We start from the raw sequence: 15,053 nt of genomic DNA, 5'->3' as shown, positions 1-15,053 counted from the left end.
ACTTAGAAAGCATTTCAAATCATGTAATGTCATCAATATATACGTTAACTACCACCAAAGGAAAGGAAACAAATGCTGAGGAAAATAGAATTTATTGCATTTCCATGTATAGACAAACAGGAATATTTGAGAGACTTTGGTTCTCAGGATGCACACTCTACTATAAAAGGACAATTTGATAAGTATGTAAACAATTTAGTACGTGAACAAAACACCATGGGACGCCTTATAGATAGTAAATGAGATATGGGCAAGAAAAAAATTGATGATGGCATACCAGTCTAATGAATGCTTTTGCACCACACTAAGGCATATATATTTACCTCGAAAAGCATGTGGATTTGAGGTGTGAGTTTGATCCTCTCACTGTTAGCCAGGCAAAGCATCTTGTTATCATCCAGCACTGTATTCATATTTTCAATCCAAAGAGCATCCACGGGCCCATCACTGATGATCCATTTATGGTCTTCTGAAGTGTCATTCACAGCTGCTCGGACACTTAGTGCCATCAAACCATCTTTCCACTCCAAGGTTATGTTATTAACTTCACCATATAATTCACCCATTGTAATTGATTTAGGATTAAGAACGTATGTTTTAACCGGTTGGTAAAAGGGATTGTCTAAACCAAGTTTTTGCAAATTCCCTAAAGTTTCTGCTAGTATTTGGTAAACTGTGGTCTTGCCACCTCCTGTCGGCCCGACTAACATAACACCGTGTCTTACCAGCATAGTTTCATAGAACTGTATCACTTTTTTAACCATACATGTCTCAGGCTGAAGATTTTTTCTATTCATGACATCTATAATTGTTGACTGCAATATACCATAATCATGTTCTGGAATTTGGACTCCAGGAAAAAGGTCAGATATAATTCCACTGAAAAAACACAAATAAAATCATTGGTAATTGATATTTCCCAATATTTATTACAATTAATTTATTACAATCATTGATTACAATGAGTCTTATTTTTCTCCTTGATCTTTTCTTCTGAACATGCATAGTACTAGTCTGTCCTATATGTTATAACAGAATCTAACATTTCTCTGATACTGTGTATGCTTTTTTTTCTTGTACCGTAGATCAATGTTCTTAAGTATATTGGGAGCCTTTTGAGGTAAGGAATATCTCTTATGTGTTTGTATTGTTTGTAGTACATTGCACAATACCAAACATATACAAAGTGATTAATTTTTCAGTTTATTCAAAAAATTATATTTAGGGGTGCCTGGGTGGCTTAGTCGGTTAAGCGTCTTACTTCGGTTCAGGTCATGATCTCATGGTTCATAGGTTCGAGCCCCGTGTCTGGCTCTGTGCTGACAGCTGGGAGCCTGGAGTCTGCTTCAGATTCTGTATCTCCCTCTCTCTCTGCCCCTCTCCCCCATCTCGTGCTCTGTCTCTTTCTCAAGAATAAATAAACATTTAAAAAATTAAAAATTATAATAATATCTCAACTTTTTCCAAAAGCATTTATGCATGCTTATAACTATATGGATATTCAGAAAAATAAGATAGAAATAAAAACTAATAGTAGGTAAAAAAAAAAAAAGGGGGGGGTGGGGAGTAAAAGAAAAATTAACTGTTTCTGTGGGAAGTACTTAATATGGGATATTTCTATGGGTAAAAAAGAAGCTAAATCCCTACCTCATACTATATACACAAATACATTTGTGACACAGTAAAGACTTTAATATAAAATGACAACAAAAATACTAGATGAAAATACAACAGATATGTTTTGTAATACTGTGGTTAAGAAGGTCTTTCTAAGGAAGACAAGAAATCTACAACTATTATTATTATTTTTTTTTTTTAAATTCCTACTTTAAATGCACTACTCAGGTCTGGCATTGAAGTGCCATCTTAGGAAACAGCTGCCTGTAGCACTTTTGAAATTTCTAACTTTTTTTTTTTTTTTTAATTTTTTTTTTCAAAGTTTATTTATTTTTGGGACAGAGAGAGACAGAGCATGAACGGGGGAGGGGCAGAGAGAGAGGGAGACACAGAATTGGAAACAGGCTCCAGGCTCTGAGCCATCAGCCCAGAGCATGACGCGGGGCTCGAACTCACGGACCGCGAGATCGTGACCTGGCTGAAGTCGGACGCTTAACCGACTGCGCCACCCAGGCGCCCCACTACAACTATTATTTTAAAGGTAAAGTGAAAAAATAAAAATAAACAAGCAAAAACCCACAAACTTGTGTGAGATAAAAGGCTTTATATATATAAACTTAAAGAATGATAGACTTAGCGCTGCCTGGGTGGCTCAGTCGGTTAAGTGTCCAACTCTTGATTTTGGCTCAGGCCATGATCTCATGATTGTGGGATTGAGCCCCAAGTTGGGCTCTGTGCTGGGCATGAAGCCTGCTTAGGATTGTCTTGCTCTTTCCCTCTCTCTCTGCCTTTCTCTCTCTCTCTCTCAAAAAAATGAATAATAGACAAGTATTTCCAATTTTTATACCAGATAAAGTTTGTGATTTCCTGCAAATCAATAAGAAAAAGGACACAACAGAAATATGCTCTAAAAATAATAAATATAAATGATTAATGAACACAAGAAATAATGCTCAATGGCACTAATAATTAAAGAAATGCATATTAAAGAGGATATAACTTTTGGTCTCTCTCTAAAACATTTAAGAGGCAAAAGGTATAGTCATAAAATCATATAAAGGGGCGTCTGGGTGACTCAGTCAGTTAAGTGTCCAACTATTATTTTTTTCAGCTCAGGTCATGATCTCATGGTTTGTGAGTTCAAGCCCCACATCAGGCTCTGCGCTGACAGCGTGAAGACTGCTTGGGATTCTCTCTCTTTCTCTCTCTGACGCTCTCTCGCTTGTGCTCGCCCTCAAAACAAATAAATAAAACTTAAAAAAATAAATAAGCAAAAGAGAAATCTTTAAAAAATAAAATCATTTATATAAATATAAATGTCTTTGGACATCTTAATAGAATCTATCTAAATTAAAAATGCCCATGCTCTATAAAGCCTAGGAAACTTACTAAAACTCATTTATAGAAGTATCACACATGTGCAAAGATAAATGCATGGGAATTTTCATCACTGTGTTCTGTCAAAAGGGAGTAGACATGTGTTCCGGAAATCAGAAGATCTGACAGAGGACAAAAGCCAAGAGAACTCCAGCATAGTCATAAACGGACATCCCAGGATGACCAGTGCTCACCAGGGCAATGGGGAGGTAGTCCAGATTAGAGCAGGAGGACAGGGGCTCCAAAGAGACACATTTGATAGAATGTTTTATATAATTGGTTTTTTTGGGGCGCCTGGGTGGCTTGATCGGTTAAACGTCCGACTTCGGCTCAGGTCATGATCTCACTGTTCGTGAGTTCGAGCCCCGCGTCGGGCTCTGGGCTGACGGCTCAGAGCCTGGAGCCTGTTTCAGATTCTGTGTCTCCCTCTCTCTCTGGCCCTCCCCTGTTCATGCTCTGTCTCTCTCTGTCTCAAAAATAAACGTTAAAAAAAAAAAATTTATAATTGGTTTTTTTTTTAAATTTTTTTGTTAAAATTTTTTTTAATGTTTATTGTTGAGGGGGGGCACATGGGGGAAGGGGCAGAGAGAGAGGAAGACACAGAATCTGTAGCAGGATCCAGGCTCTGAGCTGTCAGCACAGAGCCCGATGCAGGGTTCAAACCCATGAACCGTGAGATCATGACCTGAGCTGATGTCGGATGCTTAACCGACTGAGCCACCCAGGAGCCCCAGAAGGGGCTCCTTGTTTTGTTTTTAAGGAGATTTACACATACCCTGGGAGAATTTGAAAATAAATTATTGATAGATTTATACAAAAGTAGGTAAAAGATTAAAAAAATAAAAACTAAGGCAATTAACAAATGCAGGGATAAGAAAAAAAACAAGAGAAACATAGCTCAGCTGTGGATACTATTTATATAGCTATAATTAATTTTCGAAACCCTGAGGGCGCCTGGGTGGCTCAGTCGGCTGAGTGTCTGATTCCTGTTTTTGGCTCAGGTCATGATCCCAGGGTCATGGATCAAACCCTGTGTTGGGCTCCATGCTGAGCAGGGAGCCTGCGTAAGATTCTCTCTCTCTCCCTCTGCCCCTCTCCCACTTCTATTTTCTGTCTAAAAAAATTTTTTTAAATTATGGAAACCCTGGACATTTAGCTCAAGTTAGACTGCAATATAACTATGGATAGGATGGGTAGAGGGAAAGAGGTACATGCGCATATCCTCATCTCCCATTTACCAACTTTATAGATCATACCTAAAACTGAAAAACCAAGAAATAGCATAAACACGGTACTAAAAAATATGGGGAAATAACATAACAAGCAAACAAACAAAACAATTGAAAAATGATTGCCTTTGGGAAGTGGGAGTTGGTGAAGGGCACAGAACTATTGTTTCTCATGAGACTAATTTATGACGCTTAAAAATCTTTTTATGTTTATTTTTTTGAGAGAGGACAGAGGAGAGAGAGAGAGAGAGAGAGAGAGCGAGCGAGCACAAGCAGGGGAGGGGTAGAGAGGAGAGACAGAATCCCAAGCAGGGTTCGCACCATCAGAGCAGAGCCCAATGTGGGGCTCAAACCCACAAACCATGGGATCATGACCTGAGCTGAGATCAAGAATCAGGTGCTCAACTGACTGCACCCCCCAGGCACCGCTGTGATGCTTTTTAAAACTACATACACATATGGCTTGGATAAACATAAAATTTAATAGTAAAAGTAGAAATAGATAAAAGTTCAATCACATTTTATGTTAAGCCCCGAGTCTTATGTTTTGGGGTCAAGAGTTTTTCTTAGGTCAGGAATTTGTAACCGAACGCTAATTTGTATAACATATAACCTAGTGACCAGTATTTTGAAAAAATAAAAATAAAAAAGATTGGATTGATGCGTAAACTTTACTATCTTCATTTTAAATTAGTATTTTTTAAACTGCAATAAGTATCTCTAGAAAAGATGAGAAAGTTATTACCTTGTTAGAGACAGACATAACTGAAGAGAAGACTATCCTTTACCTCTACACAGCAGCTATGTTTTATCCTGTAACATCTAGAAACTTACCTGAACAGAATAGCATCATCTGTTAGGAATTTTGGCAAGTTGGAGTCTCGTAAAGCTCTTATCAATACCACATCTTCACTTAAGTGTGGATTCTCCCTTTTTAAGGACCTAAATTAAAGGAATAATTCAGATGATGTTTGTGGGAACCTAATACTGAGCATGATTTTCCAAACCTGTGGGTCAGGGATTCCCCTTGCAAAAAGCTGTGGAGGGCACCCCCCTGTGGATTCCTGCTGGAAAGAGAGGGTCATTTTTCCTTGCATGGCCAGCATCCACATCCATCAGAGAGCAAGGACAGGTCAGGAACTGGCTACACAGCCTGGAGAATGAGAAGGTATTTTTTCAACTTCCCCCCAACAATCCAGACTTTATCCAACCTGAATTTATAGTTCCCTGAATGCATCATAATGATTCAAAGCCCTATGACTTTCTTTTCTCTCAGCCCAGAAGGTCCTGCTTTGCTCTTTTGACACCCCTTATTTCTCCTTCAAACCCCAGCCCAGTTACTCTCATCCTCCAGATAGTTCCTCCATCACCCTCCACAGTGAACCTCGGGCATGGCCCTATGGTTTCCCCATTCATGTATCCTAGATGACTGCTCCTGTGTCTGTCTCACCCACTGGTCTGTAGTTGTATTCTTGGGAGTGCACAAGTACCTGAACTCCTTAGTGTCCTTGGTCTTTACATGGCACTCCTGTAAAGGGGAGAAATACTGTATCTGGGAGGTTGAAAGAAAGAACAGAGAAGGGCAAGGAGACGTGCGTAGAGCCCAGGGATACAGGGGCCAGGCAGAAAAGGCCCTGGATGTGTGGGGCCTGAGCCAGTGAGTCGAAAAAGAAGAGACAGATTCCCTCAGAGACTCTGGATAAAGTAGGGGTTTCAGAGGTAGGAGCCTCAAGAAGTTATAAAGGGAGAAGCCGGGGCCTGAAAAGAAGAAACCAGAAAGTTGCTTTACTAGAAACTACAAAGAAGCTCAGTCATGGACCATACTGTAAAGGCAGAGGCAGAGGCTAAGAGATAAGCCTCGAACAAGGGCAGAAAAATGAAACCAAACTTCCTCTCAGAGCTTTGGGCTTTGTCAGGTGACACATATAACTTAAATTACTGTATATGCATAACAAATGGTACCTTTTAAGTCTAGTTATCCTACCTCATAGTGGTAAAGGCTTCTGTACTCTAAAAACAAATGTATGTGATGAGTTCAGGGGAAATGAAAGCTAGTGGAAGCCTCATCAAGACTCAGGTTCAGTGTGGGGCCAACCAGAACTGTCAGGAGATGAGGAGATGCCTCCTTTGACTGTGGCATGGGAGTCAGGGTAAAATGATGACAGCGGCTGCTAACATTTACCAATCACTCTCTACGTTGCTTTAAGAGCCGTCTGTGAATTAGTCATTTAATGCTTTGATTACATGGTTTGGAATTTCACTCTTGACCACTTTGGTTTCTTACCCAGCCATGACCAGTACAGACTTCACAGCTCTCATGCCAAAGTCGTAGTGATCTTGCTGAGAGAGCTGTTCACTGCAAAGCTTATACATCTGAGTCATTTTTCTGGCTAATATTTTACTGGATTCAAATCCTTCAGAATATAGAATTACCTAGAATAGAAAAGAACAATGCAATACTTCTTATATTGTGTGGAGAGCAATAGATTAGCATAATACCAATGTGTTCAAAATCTACTTTAGGCATTATACCTCTCCAAGTTGTTATATCGTTTAACAAAGAAATGTGACAACTGAAGGGAAATGGGTTTTCTGTGTTACAGGAAGGCAGAAGGTGGGATATCCTACAGGGATGCCGGGGCACTGATTTTGCTTTCCTTCTATGGATGAAGATGTGGTTGGTGACATTTGGTTCAAGAGGCACCAGAACCCACTGCTTGAAAATGCTCACATCATGGAGGTTGGATGGTGTTGTAAGGCCTGAGTACAAAGGCAAGACTTGAGTTTCTCTGGTCTGACAGGAACTCCACCCTGTAGACAGAATCAGTGATAGCTGTGTTCTCCCTTTAGACTCCCTGAATATCAAGGGAAGCTATGCAGATTTGCAGCCTCTCCTCTGGGATAGGAGGCTACCTTGCTTCTGACAAGTTTCTGCATTCTTGGTTAAAGAAATTGGATGACGACAGTCTAGGGGAGTGTGGACTCTTTCTCCAATCCATAACCTACTCAAATCACTGTGGTTGGCTTCAGAATAGGGATTTGAAAAGATGTAGACATTTGTTTATTTTTTAATTTTTATAACATTTATTTATTTTTGAGAGAAAGATAGAGACAGCATATGAGCAGGGGAGGGGCAGAGAGAGAGGAAGACACAGAATCCAAAACAGGTTCCAGGCTCTGAGGTGTCAGCAGAGCCCAACGTGAGGCTGGGACTCATGAACCATGAGATCATGACCTGAGCTGAAGTCGGACGCTTAACTGACTGAGCCACCCAGGCGCCCCATGAAATGATGTAGACGTTTCTTACTGGTGTCGGTTTTGCTTATTGCTCTATCACTGTAAATGAGCATAGTACTCTACACATTGCAGGTAATTAAAAATATTAAAAATATTTATTGTGGACATACCCTGATTCATTAAAATCTGTAGCAACAGTAGTAATAACACTCAGAAGACTGGATTTTTAAATTTCTCCAGTTGATTATTGAGTAATAGAACAACAGGACAAAGAATGAGATGTGAACAAAATTTTGGACTGAGTTCTAAACCTGGTTTTCTTCCTGCCAGCTCTGGACAATGAGCAAGTCATTTATTGTCCCTGTCTATACATGGTCTAAAGGGAAGACAGCACCTGCATTAACTACCCACCACCCCATGGGGTGCTGGAAAACCCATGAGATTCTGTAAGCATTATACTGGGAAAAGTTATAGGATCTGGTATGCTCTATTCTATTCTTAGGTAATTACTTTTACTTCATATAGAAGAATACTTTAAACTAGCTGTTAGTAAAGGAATTTATTAGCCACAGGAGTAATCTGTGCTTTGTGAGAAATTCCATTCTTTTTTTTTTAATTAAAAAAATTTTAATGTTTATTTATTTTTGAGGGAGAGGGACAGAGTGCGAGCAAGGGAGGATCAGAGAGAAAGGGAGACACAGAATCCAAAGCAGGCTCCAGCCTCTGAGCTGTCAGCACAGAGCCTGATGCAAGGCCTGAACTCACAAACTGTGAGATTATGACCTGAGCTGAAGTGGGATGCTTAACAGACTGAGCCACCCAGGCACCCCAAGAAATTCCATTCTAAAGCCAGAGACTGCATCAGATTCCACAGGTTAAGGGCTCAGTCCTACAAGAATGCCTCCCATCCTCCACTTCAGATGTTAGTCTCAAGTCCAAGGTGTTATCTGTACTTCTGACCGACTGTTTACAGATTGGAGGTTCCAACGACCTCCTGCTTAGGTACTTTTAATTTGCTAGAGCAGCTCACAGAACTCAGGAAAACATTTACTAGTTTATTCAAGATAAAGGATATGAATCAATAAATAGACAGATGGGAGAGATGCATAGGGTAGGGTATGGAGTCAGGGCTCAGAGCTTCCATGCCCTGTCCAGGTGCACCCCTCTTCCCAATCTCCACGTGTTCACCAACCCACAAGCTCTGTGAACCCAGTCCTTTTGGGTCTTTATAGAGGCTTCATTACATAGTCATGATTAACTAAGTCAATGGCCTTTGGCTGATCCAACCTCCAGCTCCTCTCCCCTCCCCAGAGGGCAGGGCATGGGATCTGAAGTTCCAACCCTGTAATCATAGGGTTAGTTGCCTGGTAACCAGCCCCCATCCTTAGGTTGCCTAAGGGCTTTCAAAAGTCACTTAATTAACATAAAAAATATACTAGAAAACCCCTTATCACAGGAAATTCCAAGGCTTATAGGAGCTGTGGATGAAGCCAGGAGCTGGTAGGAGCCAGAAAACATGGATATTAGCCATTTGAATGACTAAAGAAACATTTCTTATAAATCACAATATCACAATAGTATTTTTAGAATGAATCCAGACATTTTTGTTCTTAGACATTAACTGATAAGCTCCAATGAACTGGTTAGTTAAATTCATTGATTCATTCCAGTTTTAGGGGTCTACTGTATTCCAGATACCATTGTGGGATATAGCAGTTACACACACACACACACACACACACACACACACACACACGCACACACACACACACACTCTAGGTGATAACAATCATACCTACATTTCAGAGCAAACAATAATGTGTAACTTTTGCCAGGGTGCAACCATAAAGGAAACTTTCTACCTCAATAGAATCAAAGGGCAAATAAAACATGATTGATTTTTTTCTGCTTTATAATGTGAAGCTCACCTCTGCAATCAAAGCATAATTTGGAACCATCATTGCAAAGGGTCTAAACAGGGCCTTCAAATTATCTGGCAATTCAGTTCTGCCTGCGTATCCAGGATTCATTGTGATAAAAGCTGCACAAGTCATAACCAACTTTATTTCCCGGCCCTCAAACATGAATCTAGATAGCTTTTAAAGAGAAGAGAAAATATAAGTGAATACTTCTCCAGACATTTGGAAATTCTTTCACATAAATACCACTTGAGTACAAAACTTGTGTATGGGACATTCAAGCAAAGACTACTAGCCCAGGGAATCCTCTGTTGGACAAGAGGGAATGTTTCTCTCCTGATCCTATCCTACCCTCTCCCAATTTCTTCTGGGCTTGGTATTTCCTGCTTTCTGCCTCCCTGTCCTTGCTTTGCCCAAATGGTCTCTTCCTTTCTGGCCCAGTCCTGCAATATTTTAGGCCTCAACCTCTTTTGCTGAGACTTCCCAATTCAGGTTAGATTTCATGGCTCTTAAACCTTCTCCACCCCTACTGTCTGGTATTCCCCCAGAAACTCTAATGGGATCTTAGTCCTTGGGTGTTTGAGGCCCCACTGATACTACTGGCACCGCCCCTTCACATTTACTCAAGGCCAAACACCTGTTGAGCATCTGCTGCAGGTGAGGCGAGGGGTTAGGTATGGAGGTGGAGAGCCGAAGACTCACTCCTGAGCCCTAGAGAAGCTCCCAGGCCTGTGGTGTGGAGTCAGATGTGGAAACTGTGACCATGCAGTGTAACAGATGCTACGCTGGAGGGTAGCCTGCTTGGGACATGAAGGAGGGCATTTCATGTGGACAAGCAGGGGCAGCCATCTGGTCAAAGGGAGCAGAAACAAGAAGCAGCATAGTGTGTTCAGGAGAGGACCAGCGATTCACTTTGGTAAAGGGTAAAGTTCCATGAGGAAAGCATAGCTAGACTGAGGCCTGAGAATCAAGAGTCTTATATGCCAAAGGCAAGAACAAGAAATGGGAAGGGGAAAAGAGGAGGTGGAAGAGACAGGGTGTGGGTGCACGCTTGCCTGTGTGTGTGCGTGTGTGTGTGTGTGTGGTGGGTAGGAAGAACAGAGCTCTTCGAGGGTAGGGACTGAGTCTCAACATGTCTGTATCTGTAGGTCCCCACATAGTGTCTGACATACTGTGTTTCCTGGATGAAGAATTAATTCACTCAAACTAAGTCTTATTGCCATTGGACTCACCAGTTACACTGGAAACATGGGTAGACATGTTAAATCAGCACTGTCCTTACTAAAAGGCAACATGCTGTCAGTTAGTTACAGACTTAAGAAATGCTACCTCCATGGACAATTGCCCCAGGACTTACCTTTGCAGCTTTGGCATTCCTAATAGTAATGAGCTGCTGTGCGATGACTGACAAAACTTCTATGTCGATTCGATTAAATTCATCAAAGCAGCACCAGGCCCCTGATTGGGCCAGACCGCTGAAGAAGCGCCCCATCATCTGAAATCAAGACAATGCCATTCAACTTTGTGTTGCACAGCTGAACACCTTCGAAAGTTAAATTCTGAGCAGAATATTAACATGAGGTGGTATCTGCAAATAAGCAATATTTTTATATGAATCCTGGGCTATGTTAGAAGTTAGTGCCTTTACGTAGGAGGTCCAGAGTTTCTGAGTCAGCTGCTCTGCTTGTAGGGAATTTCTAACAAGTTGCCAGGTGATGATAATGCTGGTGGTCCAGAGTTAACACTTTGAGAACCACTGCTCTAGAACTTGGCTTCTCAAAGTGAACTGGTATCAGTTGACATCACCTGGGAGGATTTTAGAAATGCAAAAATCTCAGGCCTTCCCCTTGATCTCCAGAGTCAGAATATGCACTGTAATGAGATCTTCAGGTGATTCACCAGCACATTAAAGCTGTTCTAGAAAAACAGTGAAAAACACAGTTCTAGAAGAAAGTTGAAAAGGAACTGAAAAACAACCCATTAATCCTGATGCTTGGAATGTGTTCCTTTGTCTTTTTTTTTTTTTTTTAGTTTTTATTTAAATTCCATTTAGTTGACATACAGTGTAATAATATTTTTGGGTGTACAATATAGTGATTCAACACATACAACACCAGTGCTCATCACAATGCGCACACTCCTTAATCCCCATCACATGTTTCACCCATTTCCACCCACCCCCCCACATCCCCTCTAGTGACACATGAGTTTGTTCTCTACAGTTAAGAGTCCGTTTCTTGGTTTGCCTCGCTCTCTCTCTTTTTTCCCTGTTGCTTATTTATTTTGTTTCTTAAATCGCACATATGAGTGAAATCATATGGTATTTGTCTTGGAATGTGTTCCATTGAATGGCAAAGGCTTCATGACCCATGTATTGATCCTTCTCTATGAGCCTGATTATGCCATTAAATTCCATTATGGAAAAAAATTAAAAAAAATAAATTCCATTATGAATCATCCTTGATACTGTAAGTGGTATATAATGGGTTTATGTTTTTATATTCACCACCACCCCCCCCCCCGCCGACAAAGCAAAGAAGGCATAATTGTAGGTATAGAATAGCACAACTTCATAAACCTTGACATGGTAAGACAAAATTATACAAACCAATGAAAATCAGAAAGTGAAGTTGGAACAGAAAGTTGGAAGGTCATATCTAATAAACTCTTGACTTCATAAGTTGGCAGATAATGTCCAAAGTTGATATATACAAATATAGTAATAAACACATGTTCTTACAGATAATAGCAATCACCAGAAGTAAAAACAAGTATAATCAGAAAACTGGTCTCTGGAGGGTGGAAGTGGGTGATGTGACTAGGGACAAAATCTGTTATTTTTAACTTTGGATCCTTCTGTTCAGTTTCAATCTTTCCACATGTAGATATTTAATTTTAAAAGGTTAGTTTAATAAATCCTTATGGAACAAGGTGGAGTATAAAAAAGAATAAATAAATACTTAAGGGGCGCCTGGCAGGCTGAGTCAGAGGAGCATGTGATTCTTGATCTTGGGGTCATGAGTTCAAGCCCCACGTGGGGTATAGAGATTACTTAATCAATAAAACTTAAAAAAAAAAGAATAAATACTTAAATTTCTTATCATTGGATGTAATTGGTACTTCAGGGATCATCAAACTACAGACCACAGCCGTATCTAGCCCGACACCTGGTTTGTGAATGGAGTTTTACAGGAACACAGCCACATTCATTCATGATATATTATATTTGCATATGGTCTGTGGCTGCTTTCATGCCACAACGGCAGAAAAAACTGACGAGTTGCAAGCCCATAGTATTTACCACTTGGTCTTTTCCAGAAAGTTTGCTGACTCCTGCTCTAGAGTCTAAGATAAATGAATCATGTATTTATATCCTGTGGCTTTAAGTGTCTCATGGCACACACTCATGCCTTTGGGAGTGCACATCTCCCAGGAATGACTGAGCCTAACTGATGACTGAAAAATCACTGAAAAATGGACTTGGATGTATAAATCCAAATTTTGAATTGAGAAGATCTAAAACAATCAAAATTATTATGTCCAAAATAAAAAAAAATCATCACTATCATAAAATCTGATGCATCTCTGCTGAGATAATGAGGTCACTTAACATAGTGGGAACAGATCCCCATAACTTGGAGATGTTGGGGAACATAAATTCTTCCACAGATTACTGATGGCAGTTTCCCATATTCTTTCCTGGTGTACCCAGAGGCCCCCTCTGTCACCTTGCTCTGAAGGTAGAGGGGTCACCTTTCCTGATTACCTCTCCCAAGGTTTAGTCCTTTGTTGCTCTCTTGTTCTGCTACTGTGAAACAACTTTCTGCCTGTATTGGACTTCCATTGTTTTTTTGTTGTTGTTGTTGTTTATTAATAAAAAGACATTTCCAGCAACATCTTTTTTCTCCTAAATTTTAAAAAAGGAGCAGGGTTTTTAAAGAACATATCCTATGAAACACTACTTTCTGAAGATGCTTCTGAAAAATAAGTATGATTTACTCTGTAAAAATGAACGAATTATGGGGCACCTGGGTGGCTCAGTCAGTTGAGCATCCGACTTCACCTCAGGTCATGATCTTGTGGTTTGTGAGTTCAAACCCCATGTTGGGCTCTGCACTGACAGGTCAGAGCCTGGAGCCTGCTTCAGATTCTGTGTCTCCCTCTCTCTGCCCCTCCCCGACTCACACTCTGTCTCTCTCTCTCTGAAAAAATCAATCAATCAATCAATAAAATAAAATAAACATTAAAAAAATTTTTTTAACGTTTATTTATTTTTGAAACAGAGCATGAACGGGGGAGGGTCAGAGAGAGAGGGAGACACAGAATCTGAAACAGGCTCCAGGCTCTGAGCAGTCAGCACAGAGCCCGACGCCGGGCTCGAACTCATGGACTGTGAGATCGTGACCTGAGCCGAAGTAGGACGCTTAACCACTGAGCCACCCAGGCGCCCCTAAAAAATTTTTTTAAATGAATGAATTACTATTTATTTGGACAATTCAAATGATTATATTCTAAATTTGGACAACATACAGGTATTTGTGTAACTTTCAGAAAAAGGAAACTAATAGCTCTGTGTATTAGTGACTAAAAGGCACTTTGGTCAAATATCTTTAGGATTTGCTGAATTAAATAAAGCTAAACAGATTTCCTAACTGTGGGACTTCATAAAGTGTTAAAATACTACTTTGTGTTGTGAAAACCTGGAAGGAGAATAAGGCATAGGGGTCCTGTGACCCAAAACTTTGAGAAATACTATACTGAAAAATCTTACCACGAATTTTCACCTCCTACATATTTCATTTTTAGGACTTACTTTGTGTATTAGAGTAGGTTCTATGCCCGACGTGGGGCTTGAACTCGGGGCCAGGAGATCCAGAGACACATGCTTTACCGACTGAGCCATTCAGGTGCTCCTACATATTTTATTTTTAGTACATAACTCTCTGCATTGCTCTTCTCTTCCTGTAAGCATATTCCTTGTTCCTAGATTTCCCTGCTATTATATCTTATACCTCATCTCACTTCTTTCCACTTAGTAACATGACATATTTTTTTTAAAGTTTATTTTGTTATTTATTTTGAGAAAGAGGGAAAGCACAACTCAGGGAGAGGTAGAGACAGAGAGAATCCCAAGCAGGCCCTGTACTGTCAGCATAGAGCCTGATGCAGGACTTGTACTCATGAACCATGAAATTGTGACCTGAGCTGAAGTTGATGCTTAACCAACTGAGTCACCCAGATGCCCCCATAAGCAGATTTTTTATTTTACCACAATTTGATAGATCCTCTTGTGGCCTTGGTTCCTACCTGGACCACTCAGCCCACCTTGTGTTGACTCTTCTCCTTTGCTCTATTTATCCCACTTTGACCATCCTTTGCCCTATCAGCTTCCCCTTGCTTGCCATCACCCCCATTCTCCTTTTTTTGTCATGCCAGGTTGCAAGTGAGAAAACCCATAAAGCACTTAATGTCAGTGTTAAGGTGCTGGGACTGTACCTTGTAGTCCAAACCATCGGAGCAGTTGAAGACCACACACTGGATGGCAAGAGCTTTAGCTAGGTCTTTGGTTGTCTCTGTTTTCCCAGTGCCAGCAGGACCAGCTGGTGCACCTCCCAGGTCAAGCTGCAAAGCCCCCATGAGGCAAAGGTAACAGCGATCCTGAAGAAATGCATAC

General features: G+C 40.6%; 1 protein-coding gene across 1 annotated transcript in view; it reads right to left on the bottom strand.

Moving 5' to 3' along the window:
• Nucleotides 1-15,053, bottom strand: part of DNAH6 (dynein axonemal heavy chain 6) — a 222,450-nt gene that overhangs the window by 119,473 nt on the left and 87,924 nt on the right. The window contains exons 29-34 of the mRNA XM_030310984.1: nt 14,876-15,037; nt 10,737-10,874; nt 9,389-9,556; nt 6,508-6,656; nt 5,058-5,165; nt 324-879 (exon numbers count right to left, since the gene is read on the bottom strand). Of these exons, the coding sequence (XP_030166844.1) occupies nt 324-879; nt 5,058-5,165; nt 6,508-6,656; nt 9,389-9,556; nt 10,737-10,874; nt 14,876-15,037 (1,281 nt within the window). The remainder of the gene's footprint in view (nt 1-323; nt 880-5,057; nt 5,166-6,507; nt 6,657-9,388; nt 9,557-10,736; nt 10,875-14,875; nt 15,038-15,053) is intronic.

This window comes from Lynx canadensis, chromosome A3 (genome assembly GCF_007474595.2).
Source record: "Lynx canadensis isolate LIC74 chromosome A3, mLynCan4.pri.v2, whole genome shotgun sequence".
NCBI classification, from domain to species: Eukaryota; Metazoa; Chordata; class Mammalia; order Carnivora; family Felidae; genus Lynx; species Lynx canadensis.
This window is presented reverse-complemented; position numbering and strand designations above follow the sequence as displayed.